Below are 24020 nucleotides of genomic sequence, written 5' to 3'. Positions count from 1 at the left end.
TATTTGTCATTTTGTTCTGTTTTTAACTCCCTCTATATGTGCTGGGTGGTGATCAAAGAGTGGTTGTTAAAGTCAGCCTCGTTGAGTGTCCCAGGTACTCACATACATCACATTTACTCCTCAACGGTAGCCCTGAAAATCTAAAAATGTTTACCTCACCTTCCCTCCTCTGTTTCCCACTCCCCATCCAGGAAGACACCATGTATCAACCTCTGTCTGGAGGCCTTTAGAAAAGTTTTACCATACCTTTACTATACCAAGCTGGGTTAGCCCATCTTGTCTTTTCTCAACCTGAAGCAGCAGAGGTAAGAACAACTGTTCTGTCAGTCCAGGGTACATCCAGGACACCACAGCCGTTTCCCCAAAAATATTCCATCACAATCATCTAGTAACTGAAAAAGTGCCCTATCCAAAGACACAGACAAACGAGGGGCTATCTGTGATCAGACTTATCCCCAACTACCCACTTCAAGCTCCCTCTTCTTATCACGGAAAATGAATCACTTATCATGACAGACCTAGCATGTTCCACAGAAGACAGCTGTTAGTCTAAAAAAGGCTTCAAGGGGCTCCTGGATGGCTCAGTCGGTTTAAGCATCTGACTCTTGGTTTCAGCTCAGGTCATAATCTCAGTTTGTGGGTTTGAGCCCCGCATCTGGCTCTGCACTGACAGCATGGAGCCTGCTTAGGATTCTCTCCCTCTCTCTCTGCACCTCCCCTGCTCACTCCCTCTCTCTCTCTCTCTCTCTCTCTCTCTCTCTCTCTCTCTCAGAATAAAACGTAAACATTTTTTAAATTATAAATACAAAAGACTTGAGCAAAAATGGGGCAAAGACATTGGTAACCAAAGGATCCCACTCCCACCGAGATGACTCTTAGGGCAACCATTGATTAGCAGTGTTGTGTGGAATATCACAGCAAGACATCAAAGAATACTTGTAGCTACACTGTGATTACTTTCATAAAGACTTCAGAGCTCAGGACACCTGACTGGCTTAGAAGAGCATGTGACTCTCTTGATCTCAGGTCATGAATTTGAACCTCATGTTGGGTATAGAGATTACAATCAATCCATCCATCAATCAGTACATACATACAAACAACTTCAGGGCTCATCCTCAGGTATCTCTCACCATCTGAACCTTCATGAATAGCTCCTGTAACAATTTATAGAAACATCCGAAGTTCACCATCCAAATCACAAACCTTCCACCAGTCAGCCTGCATGTGTTTAGCTAGGAGGCATCCAGTGCAGAGTGAACTGTGGTCCTGAGGCGGCTCTTCTCCAGCCAGATGGCAGGTCTTGCTGGGCCATTTAAACATTGTTTTGCATTACTCTCTACTCATCCTTTTTTTTTCTTTCTTTTCCTTAGAGCACACGAGTGTGTGCTCGAGTGGGGGAGGGGCAGAGAGAGGGGGGGACAGAGGATCTGAAGTGGGCTGTGCACTGACAACAACAAATGCAATGTAGGGCTCAAACTCACGAACCATGAGATCATGACCTGAGCTAAAGTTGGATGCTCAACTGGCTGAGCCACCCAGACGCCCCTTACTCCTCTTTTTCACGCCTTACTTGAGGGTTTAGCTTGAGTGACTGCATGTTCTAATTTGCCTGGGACAGCCCCAGTTTATTTCAGTTCTCCGGTCCTGATTATTACTAGCACATCCCTCACTCTCAAACATGCGGACAGTTGGGGTGTGAAATTATTTTGTCACTGTAGGTTTAGCTCTCCATGGGTCCCAGTTTCCTTCTCTCTGGTGTTTCAGGCCGCGGTCAATGTGGCTGACTTAAATAATATCTTTCAGTATGTGCATTTATGCATAGTATACGTATTTCATATTTTTATTTCACTGTTTATTTCTCTCATAGCACATTTGTTACAGCGTAGAGAGAAAGCATAATTCATATCTTGAATAATCCTGCTATTCAAAATGTGGACCAAAACCATTCCAAAAATGAATTGTTACTGGACCATGATGACCTCAGGAGCTTGCCACAGCACATGCTGGGCACGGTTGCTGACTTTGAGAGAAGTCCTCTACGTTACGCAGTGTGCTTAGAGACATGGTGCTTATGCATATCTCTTTATGGACCATAAAGGTTTATAGACTAGCATTTAGAGCAACACTGTTCCACACTGGGCATTACTCTTGGGCATATTATACAGACATACCTATGACTTTTAAATAATTAGACAATTTGTGGTTTGTGGGTTTGTTTTGAGTTTTTTGTTTTAATAATTCGTGTTTTAAATGCTTAGGGTGTTGTAGAAATCCCTGGTGGATTATTTGCTTAGGATTTAACTGTTTTGGTGATTTGGAGAGAAATTGATTGGAGACTGGATAGCATTATTACTTTTCCCATTGAAAATGATATAGGTTCCCTCTATCTGAACATTGGTGATTCACAATATATTCAGAGATAGATTTGGTTCAGACGACAAGGGATGCATTTTGGTATCTTATTTAAGGATGCATAAATAGTTAGGAAAAGCATAGGGAAAAATCAGAAAATCATTATCACAGAGTTCAAGAGATGGTTTTCTCTGGGGGTGTGAGGCGGAGGCTGTAGGTGATGGGGAGTATAGAGTGAGCGCTCATCATCTCTACCACTGGCTCTTCTGAGGACAGGATTGTAGGTCTGGCTAGTATCATTTAAAAAGGACTGTGGTTTACCACTACTCACCTCTTAGGGATTTGGGGTTGCTGGAATTGTCTTTCTTGACCTGTAGGTTTATAGTATTCACTTTATCATTTTTCACCAAATCATGCATTAATATTTTTATGAACTTGTTAGTCATCTAATCCAAATCAGATGAGTTCCAGAAATTGTGAACAGAAAGTGAAGATAAAGTAGTTACTGAAATAATTCAAAAAAATTATCTAGAACTGAAAGGCAGTACTCCGGCTTGAACCAGTCTGCCAAGTAAACAACACTGGAAAAAACAAGCATCAGTTATTATCATAGAATGTTCGAAGATGACTCTGAAGTTATTTTAACTTAGACTTCTGTGCTAGACCAAAACAGTTAAATGTGTGACAACCCACAATTTTTCAAAAAATGCACCTCCTATCTACCCTTTATCGGGGTGTCTACCACAGTTGAGCAGGCTATGCCCTAACACAGGGAAGTAAACCAGGAAGTGGAAGACATGGAATTGATTACACTAGATCCGACCTGAGAAGGAGAACAGAAGGCAATCCCTAGGCTAGTGAGGGAGGGTCCCGAGCAACAGGGTACAGCAAGCCTAGAAAGCAGTTGAGGCTGGAATCGGCCAAAAGCTTGCTGGAGATTTCTTCTAGAAAATGAAATTTATAAAATGTCTACACAATAGAAAGAGAAGGTGAGATTGAATTAGAAACAATTACATGGGAAACTTAGCATATGACTAAATAAGACAATTATTACCTTTTTTTTTAATGTTTGTTTATTTTTGAGAGAGAGTTGGAGCATGAGCAGGAGAGGGGCAGAGAGAGACAGGGAGATACAGAATCTGAAGCAGGCTCCAGGCTCCAAGGTCTCAGCACAGAGCCTGATGCAGGGCTCAAACCCACAAACCACGAGATCATGAACTGAGCCGAAGTCAGATGCTCAACTGACTGAGCCACCCAGGCGCCCCTCAATTATTAACTCTTAAAAAAATAAAAACTTGTTCAGGAAGATATAAAGATTCATAGAACCTGAACCACATGACCCAGCTGTGATTAGTATTTACATTAAGTATTGTAAATGTTGACTACGGGTATAACAGAATTTGAATAGATCTCTGTTGCGGGGAATAGAAGAGGAAGGAATTGTGATGGAGTGGCGGTGGGGGTTAAAAGAGAGTGAAATGTCTGGTCAATCTGTAATGCCCACAACTGAAAAATCAGGATGTAGCAATACTGGAAGAATCAGCTAAATAAAGACACTTTACCTTTGTACAACAGAAAATGTATCTGACTGACAGAGAGGTACTGCTCCTGCTGTGGTTTGAAAAACCTTAACCATGAGCACCAGCTTCTAAGTCAGGCACTTTTCTTTAATGGTTAACCCTCAGTGCCCATTAGATCCCACCTGGGGACTTTTGGAAAAAATTCCTGATGCCCTGGCCCCACCTCAAGATTCTGATTTAATTGGATTAAAGTGGGACCAGGGCTCCCAGAATTGGGAACCATTCCTTTATGTATGTTACCATTTAATTCCCAGAACAGTCTTTCAGAGTAAGTATCATTTTTTAGTTGAAACTACATGGCTCATTGTAGAAAACGCAGGAACTTATGAAGAATTTATTGGCTCATCATCCCACACTGAAGAATTTTGAAATGTATCTGAGAATCCTGTTACAACTTTGTATTATTTCCTTGAAAACATAAGTTCATATTAAGCATGTTCTCAGTTCATTAAAGATTTTATAAACATAATTTTAATGACTATACAGTATTCTAACATGTATATACCTCATAATTTCCTTATGCCGTTTTTGTTGTTGAACACTACATATTGTTTCCTTGTTTTATTTTTGTTTTTCAGTGTGTAATCCAATATTTACAATTTTTCATATGTAAGGATTTTCCAACATCTTGCATTTCTCTCATAGGCTATATTCTCAGCTATAAAATTAATGGGCTGTGAATATAGGCATTTTTGTATTTGATCTTGGTTTTGTTTTTGTTTTCTCCCCCACCCCATCTTGGTTTGTTTTGATCGATGGGATAGCTAATATTTATGGAATCAAATTCATCATTTCCCTTTATAGTTTGTTACTTGACCTTGATCCCTATCCAAGGTACAACAGATTTCATCTATGTTATATGCACGTTTGTGTGTTTGGAATTAGCTGACTTAAAATTTCCCAAATTGTTTAAATTTTCCTATCGATTAACTGATGCCTATCCTTTAAATATTGAAATGATGTAATTATCTGACGCTACATTTTGTTAAATACTTCAGTCTGTTTTCTTCATTAATCTTTCTCTTAAAATTTATTTGAGAGAGAGAGAGCCGTGTGTACAAGAGGGGGAGAGGTGGATAGAGAGAATCCCAAACACGCTCTGCAGTGTAAGCACAGAGCCCGACGAGGGGCTCAAACTCAAATTGTGAGATCATGACCTGAGCCAAAATCAAGAGTCAGACACTTAACCGACTGAGCCACCTCAGCATCCCCTTATTAATCTTTCTGACTATATCACTTATCAGTTATAGTTTATCTGGGCTCTATACTGTGTTCTAGCCATGCTAAACCTGTCACATGTATTTTCAAAACTACCTATTGAGGGGCGCCTGGGTGGCGCAGTCGGTTAAGCGTCCGACTTCAGCCAGGTCACGATCTCGCGGTCTGTGAGTTCGAGCCCCGCGTCGGGCTCTGGGCTGATGGCTCAGAGCCTGGAGCCTGTTTCCGATTCTGTGTCTCCCTCTCTCTCTGCCCCTCCCCCGTTCATGCTCTGTCTCTCTCTGTCCCAAAAAATAAATAAATGTTGAAAAAAAAAATTAAAAAAAAAAAAACTACCTATTGAGATATAGGAACTATTATATTCTTTTACAGATGACAAAACTGAGGCTTAAATAAATTAAAAAGTTGGCCAAAATGGTCATATTATAGTTAAGTCAGGATTGTAAGTTTGGCATTCCGGAACTGGCACACACTCTTTAGCCATTATGTTATACCACTTCCCAATATAATATCAAACTTTTAATTAGTATGGCATTAGGTTGTGTTTTGATATCTGGTAATGCTGGATCCACTTCATTTTCTTGGATATTTTGTTTATTATCTAAAATGAGGTTTTTTTTGTTTTTTTTTTTAATTTTTTTTTTTCAACGTTTATTTATTTTTGGGACAGAGACAGACAGAGCATGAATGGGGGAGGGGCAGAGAGAGAGGGAGACACAGAATCGGAAACAGGCTCCAGGCTCTGAGCCATCAGCCCAGAGCCTGACGCGGGGCTCGAACTCCCGGACCGCGAGATCGTGACCTGGCTGAAGTCGGACGCTTAACCGACTGCGCCACCCAGGCGCCCCTAAAATGAGTTTTTTTTAATGGATTGCATTGTATAAAAGTCAAGCAATACAGGAACATATAAATTGTGAAAATCCTGCCGCCACCCAGTTTTTCTCTCCTGCTCCCATAAGCTCACTTATTAACAAATTAGTCTGTTCATACAGAATTTTCTATGCATATACTTAAAAGAACATTTTTCTCAGTTTTTTATTTTGAAGTTACCCAAACACAAAAATGTTAAAAGTGAGCACTCATATATATGCCTTATACCTAAGCCATTTTCCACATTGGCCATATTTGCTTTACCCCATTATAGATTGGCAGATAGGTACAATCTCCCCCAAATATTCATGACACTAGCCTTAAATGTTTTGTTCTACTTCTTCTAAGAACTAGAGCATTCTGGGGGCACCTGGGTGGCTCATTTGGTTGAGTGTACGACTTCAGCTCAGGTCACGATCTCACAGCTCATGAATTCGAGCCACACGTTGGGCTCTGTGATGACCGCTCGGAGCCTGGAGCCTGCTTCAGATTCTGTGTCTCCCTCTCTCTCTCCCCCTAACCCAGTCACATTCTGTCTCTGTCTTTCTCAAAAATAAATGAACATTAAGAAAAAAAATTTAGAACTAGAGCATTCTCCTACATGACCACAATACCATTAGTTGCCCATTTCTGACCCAATTTACTTGCATTATCTGTCTGGCCTTTGATTACAATAGCCTTTGAGACTATAGAGGTTTTTATTTTTTATATTTGTTTTGTTATTATTTTCTTAATTTTTAATGTTTATTTATTTCTGAGAGAGACAGAGTGTGAGCAGGGGAGGGTCAGAGAGAGAGGGAGACAGAATTCAAAGCAGTCTCCAGGCTCTGACTGTCAGCACAGAACCCAACGCAGGGCTTGAACTCACAGACTGCGAGATCGTGACCTGAGCTGAAGTCGGACACTTAACAGAGTGAGCCACCCAGGCGCCCCCATATTTATTTTTTTTGAGAGAGAGAGAGAAAAAGAGCATGAGTAGGGGAGGGATAGAGAAAGAATCTCAAGCAGGCTCCATGCTGTCAGCATGGAGCCCAGCATGGGGCTCAGACTCACCAACTGTGAGATCATAACCTGAGCTGAAATCAAGGGTCAGACACTTAAGCGACTGAGGTACCCAGGTGCCTCTGACACTCTAGTTTTTTTAGTGAACCAGCTGAAAATACTGATTTCTGTTCCTTTCTGGGTTAGAGATATAAAAACAGTTACTTTGGCTTCTGGAAATGTCATGAAAATGTCCCTAGTTTCCAGCTATGTCCTGAGTAAGCTGAGAAGTTCCTTTAGGGTCAAGTGCATCTCACCTTTTTCATCTGTTAGAGAAATAAAATGCTGGGACCAGGCAGATATAAAGGATATGACCAAGGCATATTGCTAACTGAAGTGAAGTGGCTTTTCTTTTGGTTGGTCAAGACTTCCCCCATAGCCCCACAAGTAAACAAGTGTTTCTTCTGTTATTTAATACCAACGGCAGCTTGTCTATATACTCAGACCTTTTTTCTCTCTGATTTTCCTTATTGAAGATTCTGTTGAAAATGACCCACTGCCTTCTCTAGCTTGTGCCACTTTGATTCTTCTGATCCTAAATTTTTCCCTGTATTTATTTCATGAATCTCATCCTTGAGTTTCTAGGTATGTGACAAATGGCTGCATGAAACAGGCACCTCACCTGTGTTGAAGAGAGCCCTTCCATTTGTATTTTATTGACAGTGCTGGTAGCTCTTCTAGAGACCTCAGTGTCACAAAAAAGTATTAGTCCTATCAATATTTTAAACTTATGGGATTGCTTCTTGTGGTGATAGAAATGTTCTGAAACTAGATAGTGAGGATGGTTGCACAACATTGTGAAAATACTATGGGGCACCCGGGTGGCTCAGTTGGTTAAGCGTCCGACTCTTGGTTTCAGCTCAGGTCATGATCTCGTGGTTGGTGGGATTGAGCCCCAAATCGGGCTCTGTGCTGACAGCACTAGAGCCTGCTTGAGATTCTGTCTCTCCCTCTCTCCCAGTGTGCGCTCTCGTGCTCTCTCCCTCTCTCAAAGTAAATAAACTTAAAAGATTGTACTGGATGCCTCTGAATTATATTGAAAATGGTAATTTTATTTGTATTTTACACGATTTAGAAAAAGCCTCCCTATCCCCTCCTATCTCTGTAGGAGATATAGATGAAGGTTCTTTGTGCTGATAGCCCCTGGAATGGGAGAGATCCTTTCCCCACCCCAGGGAGTTTCCTGCCTCACAGCCAGTTCCTAGACTTTCCCATGAGGACTAACCGTTTTAGAAAGCTCCTTTGGCAAACATTTCATGCCGGGCTACCCTCCCCTGTCAACTGACTGGTCCCCTGATTCCTCTTTGCATCATGGTTTGGTGCGTATTCAGAGCATAAAATTGTATATTAGCCTCGGTAAAACATAAGGAAATGGAGAAGTCTTCTGGGATTGACTCCTTAAAAAAATTTTTTTAACTCAGTGGAACCACTTCTTATAAAACACTATATCTTAAAAATCACAATAAAAAATATATATATACATATATATAAGTCACCCTCTACCCTTACGTCCTTCACAGCAACCCTGTAGGTCGCCTCCTTGGGCTACATTTGAAATGCACTATTCCAGATCAGAATATTTTCTTTACTACTTGCTTTTTATTTGTTTGTAAGCATTTTAAGAAACTTTGAAGGAAACTGCCTTAAATCACATGTAAAAATTCAGAGTTGCCAAGAAACAAAAGCCATATTCTCTGACATATCTACAGAGCCGCTGAGAGAGACCTGTGCATGATGGGAAGTTAAACTGGATATGATATGCACACATACATATGTATAAGTATCTGTAGTTATTTTTTAGGGAGTATCCTAAAAATACATACATGTTCATAGGGAAAAGATGAGAACATATAGATAAGAGAAGGAAGTGAAAATCACTTTTAATCTTACTCCTTTGAATTGGAATACTGTTACTATTTGAGGCACGCACACACGTGCATGCATGTATGTGTTTTACAACTAAATATTAAGTATACTTTACTATCTGATTTTATCCCTTATCAGAATAATTTTTGCACTAAGTGAACATGTATCTTCGAATCTATGTGGTGAGTGAGAGGCGCTATTTTTCATTAAAAATTTTCATAAAAATAAAACATGTTGTTTATAGACAGCTTCTAACCCTGTGCTATTTATCTCTTCTGTAGATTCTCAGCGAGAATTCAACAGTAGGCCAGGAACAGGATATGTACCTGTGGAGTTTTGGAAAAAAACTGGTACGTGTCTGTCTGGTTCTAGATCACATATACGCACTAATTTGGGAGCACAAATTTGGGGGCTCCCGCCTCTCCTTCCCCAAGCTTTCCCATACATCTGGACTGCCTCTCACGTTACTTTGCAGGTCAAGAATTTGGAATGACTCCCTACAGTCTGTCCAAGTCCTTTGCACACCCTTCTGCACCACCCTAAGGCATTAAGTAACCAACTTTTCCTTCCCTGTTTATATGCCTTATTTCTGAACATATAGCTCAGTTCATTTCTGCCTGTTTTCACTCAAATCTACACACACTATGTCCACGCACTACCACATTTCGTTCATTCTGGTCTTGGAACAGCCCCCTGCTTTTCCTTTCACCTCCATTGTCCCTAACTTTGTCAAGACTGTTCTTGGTGGGCCTTATTTTCTAGAAGACTAGAGGAGGGTAGGTCTGCCTATTGTGATAAGATGGGGCGGTTAACACCATGTCCCTAATCCTGCCCTTGTCCAGATATGAGCCTTCCTCTCCTTTTTTTTAAATTAATTAATTAGTTAATTAATGTGAGTGTAGAAGGGGCAGAGAGGGGGAGAGAGAATCTTAAGCTCCATGCTCAGTGTGGAGCCCAACATGGGGCTCGATCCCACAACCCTAGGATCATTACTTGAGCCAAAAGCAAGAGTCGGATGCTCAACTGAGCCACCCAGGTCCCCCAAGCCGCCTTTTCCTTCTAGCCTCCCTTTTCCAGTACCATTTTTTTAATTGAGGATTTTCTTTTTATGTTTATTTATTTTTGAGAGAGAGAGAGGGAGACACAGAATCTGAAGCAGTCTCCAGGCTCTGACCTCTCAGCCCAGAGTCTGACGCAGTGCACGAACCCACAAAATGCGACATCACAAACTGAGCCAATGTCAGACGCTTAACCTACTAAGCCATCCAGGTGCCCCAGATAAAATTTACTTCTACAAAAGTTAATACCTGACCTTCACAAGACTCTTCTAGAAGCATCAAGACCATAATAAACAAACAGACAAAAGATAGGAACAAATTGTGCAAAATAAGAATAGGCATACTATAGATTATTGTTCTTACTGGCAATCAGGAAGGTACAAGATGGGGGCACCTGGGTGGCAAGGTCGGTTGAGTGTTCGGCTCTTGATTTTGGCTCAGGTCGTGATCCCAGGGTGTCATGGAATCAAGCCCTCCACATCAGGCTCCATACTGAATGTGGAACCTGCCTAAGATTCTCTTTTCCTCTGCCCCTCTCCCTTGCTTGCACTTTAAAGATTTTATTTGTAAGTATGGGGCTTGAATTCACAACCCTGAGATCAAGAGTTGCATGCTCTACTGCCTGAGCCAGGTACCCCAGTGCATGCAAATTCTTAAAATCATTCCTGTTTCATGCTTTTGAATTCTTCCTTTCAAAAGCATGTTGTCAAAATTTATTTTGCCATTAAAAATAATTTGCAAAACTGCCTAGGAACTTGGAAAATCTTTGCAGTTGGAAACAAGGAAATGTATATCATCAAGAAGTAGGATAGAATTATGGGAAATGAGGAGAGTAGTTGTTAAGGTAGAAAGATTACCATGTACAAGATCTCGATAACTAGTGATTTCCTGCCTGCGAGATAACATTGGGTTAACTATGGTTAAGAGCCAAAATTTGGTGTTGAACCAGCTAGATTTGAGTTCTTCTGCTGTGGTGTCATCTGTGACCTTAGATGACTTTAGCAAGGTAGTTATTCAAACACTGACTCTTATTGATTGTCCTTAACCTGAAAGGAAAAAAGGTACTTCAGGGCATTATTATGTTGGCTTAAGACACCTATATCTGGTAACTAAGAAGAGGCTTATGATGGGTAGCTGTGGTGGGCCACAGTGGACCTGTCTGGATACCAGGAGTAAAGGAAGCACAGAGGTCAGTGTCAAGTCAGTTCAGCATTGTCCCTTGTCCTTTGCAGTAAAAATGTCTTTTTTTTCTCTTTTTTTTTTTAACATTTATTTATTTTGAGACAGAGAGAGAAAGAGAAAGCACGCACGAGTGGGGGAGGGGCAGAGAGCGAAAAGGAGAGGGAGACACAGAAACCAAAGCAGGTTCCAGGCTCTGAGCTGTCAGCACAGAGCCCAACACAGGGCTCAAACTCACAGACCGTGAGATCATGACCTGAGCCGAAGTCAGACACTTAACCTACTGATCCACCCAGGCGTCCCAGGTTTTTTTCTTAAGGCTAGAGTGATAAGATCAAAGCCTACAATGGCAGCCTAGAACATTCTTTGATTCTTTGAGCCTAGGCCATGTGAAAGAACCAAGCAGTAAAGGAGTTTCCTTAGGCTTCTGGGTTTTCCAGTTGTGTGGACTCGGGAAGGAGGTCATTCACTTGGGGAACTTAGAGATGAGGCTCAACGCGAAGAGTATGCCATTTGGAGTGTCCGTTCTGTGGAGACCAAGCAGGATGGCAGTGATGGGAAGAAGTGATCAGGAACCAAGTGAGGCGATGGTGACTGGACCGGGCTTTGGAAACCCAGGCTCCTGGCGTGCCCAAATCTGTATCTTCAGCCTGCGCTTCTCTGCCAAGTTCAGTCTTCTGACCCTAACTGCCTCCTGGACATTTGTGTCTGGACGTCCCAGAGCACTTCAGTCTTCTCACTAGCCTCCACCTGGCATTTTGCTTACTCTCCGTTGCATTTCATAGCACTAGCGTTCTCCACCTTCAGCTTCACCTCCAGACCCATAGCTGCCACCTGCCTCATTCTGCCCCATCCCTTCCTCTGTGCCACTTGCTCCCGCCTAAATTCAGTCTCTTCTGTCAGCTGAATGTCTACTGCCCCAGCCTCTCCCAGGCTGTCTCTGCCTCCAGTCTTTTCTCTTTGCATAGAACCCTTCAGGAGTTCAAGTTTTCTTTAGAAAAAGGGCCAAAGTCCTTAGCATAGGATGTGAGACTTGTCCAAAAATTCATTTCCACTTACCATCTCAACCAGGACACGTTTTCTTGATCCTCCCCTGCCACTTGTAGAGCTGACCACTTTTCTACTTGATCACAGTTAGGAGAATATGGAGTCCCTCTTAGTCCTCTAGGTATCCCCAACCCATGGCACAGTGCCTACTTGCATCTACACACCCAACAAATGAATACACGAACAGGCAAGTGAGTGTAAGAATAAAAGTGAAAGAGTATGTCGTATGTTACACCCTCTGTAATTTTGGAAAAGTCCTCTCGTTTCAGCTCTGTCTCTTCTTGCAAGCGATAGGGAGTGGGAGGGGAAAGATTTCTCGGCCAGTTAATTTTACTGTCCCTTTCTTCTAGAAGAAGCTGTGAATAAGGTGAAAATTCAGGCCATGTCAGAAGTACAGAAAGCCGTTGCTGAGGCAGAGCAAAAAGCCTTTGAAGTGATTGCAACAGAGAGAGCTCGGATGGAGCAAACCATAGCGGACGTCAAACGGCAGGCCGCAGAGGACGCCTTCCTCGTCATAAATGAGCAAGAAGAGTCAACAGAGGTCAGAGTTCTGCTAGCCCTGGGGACTGGGGACTGGGGACTGGGGCTGGGGCAGCTGCAGTGACCAAGCTCACGGTTTTCTCAAGTGCTAGGCAGTAAGACACAACAGTGCTCTTGAACTAGATGAGTGTAATTTTTATCTAGTACCAGAAGAATTTTCTTTCTTAATTATTACATTCTTAAACAAATCGGCTCATTTTGTCGGTTTAAATGTTGAAAACTCAGCCTAAAGACAGAGTTTGTGGAATTGCATGATTATGGTGACCACCATTGACTAGTGGGCTCACCGTGTGCCAGAGACACAGAGTTAAGCATGTGTGTTGCCTTTTTAATCCTCACTATGACCCTGTAAGGTAGGTATTGTTGGGTTCCGATTTTCCCAAAAGGAAATGGGAGCTTAGGAGGATTTAACTGTCATAATCCCACAGTGCTAAAGCCAGGGTGCAGGGGTAAGGAGATGTGGGGCCCTCTAGCATTTGGTCTGTTTAGAAAGAAGATAGTTCTTTTATGGATAAAGTGACAGATTGGGCAGATGTGCCCACCTCTTCAAGACCCCAAGCCAGGACTCAGTGATGTTTGTGTACAGGATACTCTTGTACTGCAGTGAGGACAAAAGTAAACAAACTGGAAAGAAAAAAGCATATGACACAAACATCCTAACAGTCCTTTGGAATGTAAAGTTCTGTAACTTTCATTTCTGTCATCTTTCAGCTTTGGGATAAACTTTAAGTCCTGAAACAAACCTGTTTCTTTAAGTAGGCAGATCCATCTACCAACTGAGACATAAAGAACTGGGTGGGGTTTTGTTGTTGTTGTATTGTTTTTTAAACTAGAGAAACAGGGGCACCTGTGTGGCTCAGTCAGTTGAGCGTCCGACTTTAGCTCAGGTCATGATCTCGCGGTCTGTGAGTTCAAGCCCTGTGTGGGGCTCTGTGCTGACAGGTCAGAGCCTGGAGCCTGCTTCGGATTCTGTGTCTCCCTCTCTCTCTGCCCCTCCCCCGCTCGTGCTCTGTCTCTCTCTCTCTCTCTCTGTCAAAAATAAACATTAAAAAAATTTTTTAAACTGGAGAAACATTATTACCTCATCCCACGTAAGTGATCCCCATCAGCGTAGCAGTGCCAAGCATGGCTGTGTAAGGGTGAACGTGCCTAGGCATTATGTGGCTATCACAGACGATGTTGGAAAATTCCTTGTTGCAGCACCCTAACAAGTGCACTGAATTGTAAGAAAATGGTTCCTTTAACCCTCTTCTTGCCTTTCTCCCTGGCAGCTTTTTCTTTAGAATTGTTTTTGAGCAGGGATATCTCTGTGGTATTTACTTCTGTATCTGTAGCTGTCTACTATCAATATCATTATCTGTTCATATGTACCTGCTTTTATATCTGTGTTTACTCTTAACTGTGTCTGCCTCCAAAAAAAGGAGTGTAACATTTTGGCTAAGAGCATGAATTCTGGATCTAGACTGCATGGTTTAAATCTCAGCTCTCCATTTATAGCGTTGGGGTGTTGGGACCTGTAATTTTCAACAGTGCACAAAGAGGCCTGCAGGTGAGGCATGCACCAGCATCCATCCCAGGCAACTTTCCAAAGCAGGGGAGTGTTAGCAGGACCTAAGCTGTGTGTTAGTTTGCGTCGGTCCAGATGGGCTGAATTCCCTTTATCCCATCCAGAAAATTCTACTTGAAGTCCAGCAGGCATCTCTGGGATTCTTGTTCATTCTCTGAGAAGTGGTGGGGTATAATGGAGGTTACGAGCCCTGAGTTCTAGTCCCACTCCCCCCTCACACTGGCAGTGTACCGCACCTTAAGGACTCAGTTTCCTTCTCTGTATAGTGAGTGTTGTAGCAGCTCCTGGCCTGCTGGTCTCATAGTTTTTACAAAATATAATGAGATCAAAATTGTGACTGTGCAAGTGTTTTTAAATTGTAATGCACTGTGTAGACAGAAAGGATTTTGTTATGGTGTAAAAACACAGGTATAAGCTGTGGCAGCTCCTGCTTTTACGGAACAGCTGCGTCCTCTGAGGCCAGACCCTAAGAGTCTGCTCTCGGGCACAGGGATGCAGTAAGATGTGTCCTCATCTCTGCCAAAAGACACCTTCTGTCCTCAGCCTGGATTTCCTTGCAAACCTAATGAGCTAGCTGTTGACTGTAAGATGGGCAGTCGTTTCTCCTTTGGGCCAGGTTTGCAATAAGGTCAGGAAGGCCTGGGAAGGATCCCAGGGATTTTGATAAGCCCCAGGTCATTCTGGTACAGGTGGGTCCCCAGGCCACACTTAGAGTACAGGTATCCCCTGCTTTTTGAAAGTTCACGTTACGCCTTTGCTTTTACAAAAGATGTACGATAGTACCTGTTTTCACTTGCCAAAAGAAGTCTGAGGAGGATTTTCACTTTTATGAGAAAAGGCAAAAAGCAAAAATAGCGTTCAGCATTTGTTACGCAGTGAGCTGTTCTAGAAGCAGCACACGCCCTGAGCAGCAAGAGTGGCCCTGCCAAGCTCCTTCCTTGGGAACTACACCCTCAGCAATCCAGCTGTGAGAGCTTTGAACTGGGTTTGTGAGCATCTGTGCTTTATCTCTATTTTGTGCATCCATTAGCAAGATGTGTCCTAAGGAAAAGCCTAAGAGAAGTTATTTTTTGGGTCTGGAAATTTTTCCATGTAAATTAATGCTAATTGCTTCTCCACTTTCCACCATTTCAGCTTACAGAAGGTTTCAGAGGAAGGCTCCACTTCCAGATAGCAGGGGAACCCGTAATAATGGCATAGACTGATCTTTGCTTAACAAAGGAAATTCTGCAGTCCCCTTTCTGACTTGGCCAGTAACTCACAAGGTTTATAATCTCTCCCCACTCGCTACAAAGGACTGTTTGCCACCTGTGTCCCTCCAGCATTGAGGAGTGCCGACCTGAAGGGCAACTACATGTACAATAATACAGTTTTACCTTATATCTTGGCAAAAAGCCTCATGATTGTCAGGGGGGAGAAGCCACAGGAAAAGGGAACCTACAGTATCCTTTTTACTCTAGCTGCTCTGGCACTAACCACCTTGCTCTTGCATTCTCTGATCCTGCCTCTGTGGGGGCCAGTTACCTTGTTTTATTGTATCCCATAAATTCAGAAATAATCTATTTTAAATATATAAGGGCAGCCAAGATGATAAACTAGTGGTTTAATACTCTTTCCCCATTTCAGGTGCGCCTGGTGGCTCAGTTGGTTAAGTGATTTCGGCTCAGGTCATGATCTCACCGTTCATGAGTTTGAATCCCGCATCGGGCTCTGTGCTGACAGCTCAGCTGGAGCCTGCTTTGAATTGTGTCTCTCACTCAAAAATAAACATTACTTTTTTTTTTTTTTTTTTCCCGGTTTGAGATGCTCTTGCAGGCTTGGACAGAACTAGTAGAGGCTCTCCCATTCGGCTGGGGCCGACTCATTGGCCTGTGTTTCCACAGCAGCCCCACGTGGGCAATAACCGATTTCTTCCCCACAAGTGATAATGTTCTGCCACGGCATCACTTGGGGCCAGCCTACCGGGCTCAAAAGGATGAAATTCTCCGGAACTGTAGTTTGCTTGAGGTTCTATAAATGTAACCTGGGAAAGCCATCGGTCACCTATTCTGGTCCTCTGTTGTTGGTGCTGGGCAAGTTTGGGCCGTCCCGAGTATATTTCCTGACAAGCCAGTTGTGTTTGAAGGGAGTCTGCAATCCTTTGTAAGCTCTTCAGAACTAAGCTTGTACATTGAGTCTGGCTGAGCCAGGAGGTCCAGGTTCCAGGCTTGACACAGACACGTGATCACTTCATAGCCTTAGGCACGTCCCTGCCTGCTGGCTCTCGGTGTCCCATCTGCACAGTGCAAAAGGTGGGCTAGGTGGCACCACGCACGTGTCTGTTGTTTAATACTTGAGCAAGTGTCAGATTTCACTGGGGATAGTGTCTTTCTTCCCTGAGGAGACTACAAAGTGGTCAGGCCTGGCCTCCGGCCTCTGCCATTCTGGAGAACCTGTGGAGGGGTAGGGGGGTGCCGGCCAGCTGGTGCTCAAGTCCTTTGTGGCACTTGACAAAGCCTTGCCTGCTCGTGGTAGTTTCATCTGGCCAGTGCCAGAGGATTTTTCTCTTGTAGGTGGGTCCTGAAGGCATCAGGGGCAGGCTCACTGGTGGGGTCCTCATGGGAGCCTAAGGGAAGAGAGAGTTCCAAGGGGCAGGTGCGAGGAGTCGCACTGGTGTCAGCTTTCTTCATGACGCTGCTTTGCCTTAGCTAACTGGGGGAAGCCCAACGCTGTCCGTTCAACAACTGTTCGGCGCCTTTCACGACTGCTCTTTATAGCGCTAACCAGGTCTCAGCGTGGCTCATCCCTTCTGGCGGAATTAGTGCTCTCTTGGTTGGTGTTGTCCCTTCCTCACCCCTACCCCCATGCATCAATGCTAAGCCCCAGCAATACCTGCCCCTTCTCCGGCAAGTGAAAGGAGTGGCAAGGAACCTTCTGGGCCGCTGAGTTCTGAGGAGTTGTAGGGCTCCCTTAAACGAGCCAGAAGCAGTCCCGTGACTCCCAGCCCACCCCTGACAGATCCCTGACGGAGAACAGGCACAGAGGAAGTAGCACAACTACCCACTCTTACACGCCCATCCTGGTCCCCTGACAGGGGACTTTTCTTGAAAGGATTAGGTGTTGGTGGTGGAAACACCCAAGATCATGAGCGAGAGAAGAAACATTACCTAAACACACGTCTGCATGCGTGGTATCGGGGACCCCAGGACAGAGTTTGGTTTCGTCGCTGAGGATTAAATGGGACTCAGAACAATGAGTAGGTACCTTTGGTGGGCGGTGTGAGACCTCCCACCTGCCCTCCCCTGGCACCCTTCGTCTTGCTGTCCCTCCGGCCTGTGGTAGGTGGTTTTCCTCACAGATGAAGGAGATTCCGAGAGGAGTGTGTGTTTCCCACGCACGAGCAAACCGCAGTAGAGGCGGGACAAGCACAGGTACACGTAGCTCCAAATGCCGCGCTCTCCCCATGTAGCACAGGTGACAAGTGATGATAAGCCTGCCCCGCGAGATCCAAGCAACTAACCCGTGCCCGTGTCTTGCAGAACTGCTGGAACTGTGGCCGCAAGGCCAGCGAGACCTGCAGCGGCTGCAACATCGCACGATACTGCGGCTCTTTCTGCCAGCACAAGGACTGGGAGCGGCACCACCGCCTCTGTGGCCAGAACCTGCACGGCCAGAGTCCCCACAGCCAGAGCCGGCCACTGCTTCCTGGAGGGAGGGGCTCCTCGGCCAGGTCCACCGACTGCAGCGTGCCGAGCCCGGCTCTGGACAAGACCTCGGCCACCACCTCACGCTCCTCAACACCTGCCTCTGTGACAGCCATCGACACCAACGGACTCTGAGCCCCAGACTCACTTCCCTCTGATGACCTCACAGCACGGCAAACCATGGCACAGGGGGCCCGGCTGTTTGAACCAGTGCAGTTAGCTGTTGGGTCATCAGCACGGAGTGAAGTGGAGGCAGGAAGAGTGCAAGGCCAGCCAACACTGCTCCACAGCCCCTCCGGACACTGGCCCCAGTTTCCTGTCTGTGTCCTTGGGGGAGCTAGTGTGCCACTCTCTCTGCACACAGGCAGCTAGCCAGAGCCGCTCCTCCTTCCTTGGCTTCCAGGTTTGTTCCCGTTCCAGCTGAAACTGGCGTGGCCGTCCCCTTCTCAGTATAGACCACCAGCTCCCCTCCCTGCCTCTCTAGGCAGCAGACCCGTCAGAGGTGCCCGGCCGGGCTGGAGGGGGCTCGCCCCACACACTGCCGCCTACTCCACCGTCCTCCTGCGGCAGAGGCCTGGAAGCTGACAGCAGGCCGTGGAGGAGATTCCCTCCGATGGGGGTGGCCCCTCTTGCCCTGGAACAGCTCCTTTAGCCCCATTTCCACCCTCAGCAGATGCCACTGACTAGCCCCCGCCCCCGGACATGGGCAGGCAGAAGCAGCACTCAGGACCCTCTCTTCGACCCTGCTGTTCAGACTTGTTAAGAGTATCAGAAATCACAGGAAATAAGTTACCATTTCACTAAAAGCACCCGTAATAATGAAAAACAAATAAAACTTCCTCCTCCAAGCATCACAGATCATTTTGGACAAGATTTTCCAACCTGGCTTGCTACTTTAGTTTGGGACCCATTTTTTTCTCTCTTACCTGATTTTGCTTATGCAGAAATAGTTTCCAGCGCATGGATTGGTCTGAGGGAGAAAGACTCAACTGTGGATAGTCTGTTCTCTCTGAGCATGTTGGCCAAACTAGTATCGTCAAACCATTGAATGGATTATCTATTGGAAATGCAGAACCTTTTGTCACCGCTTGGCTGTTTGCACAGTCGTCTTGTTCTGTGTCCCTTTTATCTCAGACCGCGCACGTCCAGATCACTGTGTGGATCTTCTCGTGGTCTCTCTTTGGCCCCTGTTAAGCTATGGTTGTCCCATAGGATGTGATGTGTTGTGGCTAGGACCTGCCTCAGCAGTCAAGGCCTGCTCACATCTCAGCAGCCTTCCTGGACCTGAAAGAATTCTTCAAACCTCGTCCATAGTACATATGATGTCAGTTTATTATCAGGCATACAGTCTCGGTTTCCTTTATGGTATCTGTTTGATACCTTCCCTCTCTGAGCTAAGAAAAGTTCTGTGAAATGTGACAACCATTTTGAGAGAGGCTCACCAATTTTCCTTCCCATCATCAGGAAGTTTTCTAGATTCTTACCTGGCTTTCCAAAGGTGACATCACCTATACCTCTTTTAAAATATCAGGAACTGCCACACACATTCTTCCCTGCCGTTTGTGTTTTGTTGGGAGCACAAGGACCCTGACTCTCCCACTCTCCCCCTCCAAGCCTCCAGCACCCTCTTGCCCCAAGGAATCTGTTGGGGTGAGTTGGTTGGGCCTGCTCCTGGCCCGTGAAAGCCCAGCTTTAGATGGCTACCTTCTGTGCGCTGACCAGAGGGAAATAAAAGCTGTGTCTCATCAAGGAAAAGGGATTACCGTAGTAGCGTTGTCCTCACATACAGGGGTATCTTACTGCGAGAACTTCTAAGTCCCTAATTTACCTAAAGATTCTGTATCTTGCAAAGGAACTCAGTACCAGGCACCTTTAAAATACCTGGATTTCCAGTGCATAAAGTAAAGTAAGATCTTCCCAGAGAATGAGTAACAGAATAATGTTATTAAACTGGAATTCCTTAAACTGCAGCTGTTGGTGGGGCATCGGGACCAACAGGAATAAAATTAGTACTCCGGAAAGGACTTGCCTACATTTACTTGAGACATGGGGTATCCCATGAGGAAGTCATAGAGCCTATGAATCAGAGCAAGAGAGTATCCCGTGGTACCCGTTGGGTCTGTCCCCAGGTCACTGCCCTTTCATTGACAAGATGTACACCTGGACAGGTTCTTTAAATCTTCAGTTGGCCACAGGACCAGCCAGGGTAGCCCAGGTTTTTCCTGGTTGGAATAAAGAGCCAAAAGCAGGGCCCCCCGTCCATTTCTGTAGCTATGGTTTTAGTAGTGTGCGGGTCCTAGGTGGCTGTCGTGGGCTGTGGTTCTACTGACAGCTGTGTTGGCAGAGTTACTGTGGTGCTGTTCTAGACCGCTTTGCTCACCCGCTGCCCAGAGGCCAAGCTGAAAACCTGGGTAGTATTCCACACTGTAGTTCAGTTCTCAGACCTTTTGCTGTTCATTTTGGTCACTTTCACATCTAGGTTGGTAGGGCATCTGTCCAAGACTTCCTGTTTAGGTGTAAAGAATCCCTTTCTTCAGCTCCCTCCTCTGAAATTCTGCTGTCTGGTTGGGAGAAGGAGGGGCACTGCCTTGGGGTGGGCAGGGAGGGGGTGGAAGGGGCAAGGGTGACTGAGTCCAGCTTCCCTACTTGGTCTCCAGTGTCTGCTCACCATCCCAGCCACCAGGTTTGGAGTACAAGTTCAGGCTTCCCGCTTTCATCTAGTTAGGCTTAAAATAACTTGATACAGTCAAGCTACTTAGAGGACCAATCTTCATAGTTAATATTTGGGGGGGAGAGAGAAAAGACAGAGGGGATGGGAGTGGTGGTACTGGAGGTGTCGGGGCGGTCCCGGGCTCTTCAATATTATCGTAGAAATGAAAAGCAAATGTGACATGTGCCTGCCCGCCCATCAGAGCACATCTGGAGGATGAGGCCAGTGTTCAGCATCGCCCACTGAGGGACACTGAGAAGTGACGGGACTTCACTGTCCTCTGCTTGCGAGAAGTGGTTGCAGGAACCAGGGAAGGCCAGGGTGGCCAAACTGGGAGCCACCTTTAAATGTTCGGAGGGATGATTGAGGGCTGAATCTTCACACCCACCCTCAGTCGCCCTTTGGGTCCCCACCACCTGCACCATGCCTGACTCTGCCCAGTGGTGAAAATGGACTCAAGAAGAAGTTGGCTAATTCCACCTGCTCAGGAGTAGGCAGCCTACCCTAGGAATTGTGAGCGTGAATGGGACTTCCGCTTTGGAGGGTCCCTGCAGCTCCAGGGTGGGCCTCTAGCACATGTGCTCAGGCACAGGCATGTGACCCTGAGGTCACAGAGCGAGTGGATCTTGGACAGTGCTGAGTCCTACATGTCTCAGCGAATCGAAGTCTGGAAACCAGACGCATCTACCCAGCACAGATCGGTGTCATGTTGGCTGCAGTGTGGACATCCTTTGCCCATCTGGGCCTGCTGGTCCACCAGGAACTCCTCACTTCTTGGGGTCAACATGAACATCTTCAGCTTCTAGACAGAAAATCTACACTTTACTCTCTATGGCCTTGTTCCAAAGTCAGATTGATTCCCAGGGCTGTCACCTGCTTGAAAGGGTGTAGACCTTATTCTGGATAGTTCCAGAAGCTATCTCAGCAAGTGGAGTTGGAGGTTCAGCAACACTATTGGAATTGTGTGGTAGTGAGTTCTTCAGAACGAAATAATGACCAGGTAGCCATTTGTCCTGGAAACTGTAGAAGAGATTGTGGATTGAATGAATCATTTAGAACACATCTTCGAAGCTTTCTTCAGAACTGGTGTCAGAACCAGGTCAGTAGACCAAGCCAACTTAGGTTCTTTTGTTTTGTTTTGTTTTGTTTTGTTTTGAAGCTATTTACAGAGAACTGGGTGGTGGCATGTTTGAACCAAATGTAAGAAAAGCCACAGGGACCTGGACTGTTCCAGCATGGGCCAGCCGGCCAGGTGTCCGGGAGGAGTCTTGTCTGGGTTGGGGAGGGCGAGCTGGGCGAGCTATGAATAGGGCCTTTCTGGCTCTCTAAGTGTCTAGTTCTTATGAAACCAAAACATTGACTACCTGCCTCTTTGCCCACATGCATTGACACGCTCATTTCCAAAGATGATGGTGCAGGTGACCTTTTCCATCGTGAGCCAGGAGAAGGTTGGGAGACCTGAGGGTGGACCTTGCATCCCCCTTCCGCTCCACAGCCCCAGAAATGGCACTTCCCTGCAGACCCCATCCGGTCAGGCCCACAGCTGCCCAGTGTACACGCGTCGATGCTTATACCAAATAGGGCATGTGCGGCTGGTGGCTGGCGGAGGCAGCCCCGTCCCTGCATTGGAGTTGGCGGAGAGAAGCATAGGTGAATGATTGAAAGTGCTATTTGGCTCAGCGGCCTTTGGTCTACTTTCACGGCTTTCCAAGTTCCTGATGAGGCTACTAAAGCTCCATCCGTAAAAGAAAGCCAATAATGTAAATAAAAAAGTATGCCTCCGAGCGTGGATTTTAAAGGGGGATGATGAATGTGAAACCACCCACAGGATGCGGTAGTCTGGTTTTTCTGTGCTTTGTCATTTTACTCTGATAGCGATTTTTGTTACTTAACTCTGTGCATAACTTATTTAATGTACTGTATAAATGAACCAAAACTGTTAAATATGTATTTAGTTTGTTCTACTTAAAGTAGTCAATAAAAAGGCTATATTCCTTTTCTGACTCGGGCTGGAAGGGGACTGGGAGGGCAGGTGGTATATCCACCGGAAGACATCCTTCCCGCAGGCTTCCACAGACGCTCCCCCCTTTTGTGGGGCGGGGGTCTCCAGTGGTTCCGCGGTGGCCTAAAGAGCACCCCAGGGAGTGAAAGCCGGAGGTACTGCTGAGGAGACGGTTCCAGCTGCTACACCTCTGGGCGGCCAGCAGAGGGGCCCGGCCCCGGGCCCAGCCAGGCTGGCTGCTGGCTCTGGGCCCCCGGCAGGGGGCAGCGACAGCTTACAGACACTCCCGGTTCTTCACTGGGGAGTGAGCTTTTGGGAAAGTGAAAAATAGGGGAGTGGCCTCGGAGCTACTTTTTTCTAACAGCTCTCACGTAGTTCCTTAGAAAGTTTTCACATACCAGGACTTGTGAATATTCATTCCTGTTCTTACACGGATGTTAAATCACGTGAGTTCACGGTTTCCTTCATGCTCCCTTGCTCAGTGGTTGTAGGATTTAATTGGGGTTATACTTTCATGGACTCTTCGCCTCCTGTCAGGTAATTGGATCGCCTTCAAGGTTTCCCTGTCCAGCATACTGAAGTGAACATCTTCCTCTGCCTGCTTTATTTCTTTGGGATAATTTTCCAAAGTGGGAGTTCTAAAACTGACCATTTCTTGCATCCGTCGAGAATACGTTCCGTTCCGACTGCTTTCCTGAAAGCCCACCAGCTTGTGGTGCCCCCAAGCAGGCCGTGTGTAATACTTTCCACGGCTCTGAGGTGGTCTAACCAGCCGTGACGTGACCCAGATTGGTGCAGGCACACCCGTGCACACCTGTATGTATGGAGTCTTAGGCTGTCAGTCCAGTTTCCTGGCTAGTGACCCAAGGCCTCACTTCCCAGGGCCCTGGCCCCATTCTCCCTCCTGTGGCCCGAATACCCATCTCTGGCCTCTGCCCTAGACCTACTTCGAAGCGGCCTTGCCCGAAGAGACTTGTTGACACCAGCAGCTTCACAGGCCCTCAAAAAGCAAAGGGAGTGATCTTGGGGTAGGGGAAAGGGCCGGGCCGTGGCCATGGCCCCAGAAGACAAGGTGGCGGCCTTGCTGCGTGATCTTTCGCACAGATGGTGCCAACTGTCAGTCTCTTGGCAGCTGCCCAGGGCTGCAATCCGGCACCTAGAACAATAACAGGATCTCAGCCTTGTGACTGCCAGCCTCGCACAAAAGCACATTTGGTAGACAAGTCAGCAATCCACAGCCTGCCTTAGCTCTGAAAAAGAGACCCTCGGGACTCCAGTGATAGTACAGTAAAATAACTATTGGC

The 24020-nt window shown here is 45.8% G+C and overlaps 1 protein-coding gene across 4 annotated transcripts in view; it reads left to right on the top strand.

The window, feature by feature from the left end:
* The window catches only part of CBFA2T2 (CBFA2/RUNX1 partner transcriptional co-repressor 2), a 140695-nt gene extending 117985 nt beyond the window's left edge, over positions 1-22710 (top strand). For 2 of the 4 annotated variants that reach the window (XM_003983612.5, XM_006929845.4), the window contains 3 exons: positions 9212-9280; positions 12565-12755; positions 17840-22710. In XM_003983612.5, the coding sequence (XP_003983661.2) occupies positions 9212-9280; positions 12565-12755; positions 17840-18139 (560 nt within the window). In that variant the 3' untranslated portion in view covers positions 18140-22710. The remainder of the gene's footprint in view (positions 1-9211; positions 9281-12564; positions 12756-17839) is intronic. The other 2 variants (XM_006929844.4, XM_006929846.4) reach the window with 2 other exon arrangements.
* Positions 22711-24020: the final 1310 nt, after the last annotated feature.

Source organism: Felis catus, chromosome A3, assembly GCF_018350175.1.
Source record: "Felis catus isolate Fca126 chromosome A3, F.catus_Fca126_mat1.0, whole genome shotgun sequence".
NCBI lineage: Eukaryota > Metazoa > Chordata > Mammalia > Carnivora > Felidae > Felis > Felis catus.
This window is presented reverse-complemented; position numbering and strand designations above follow the sequence as displayed.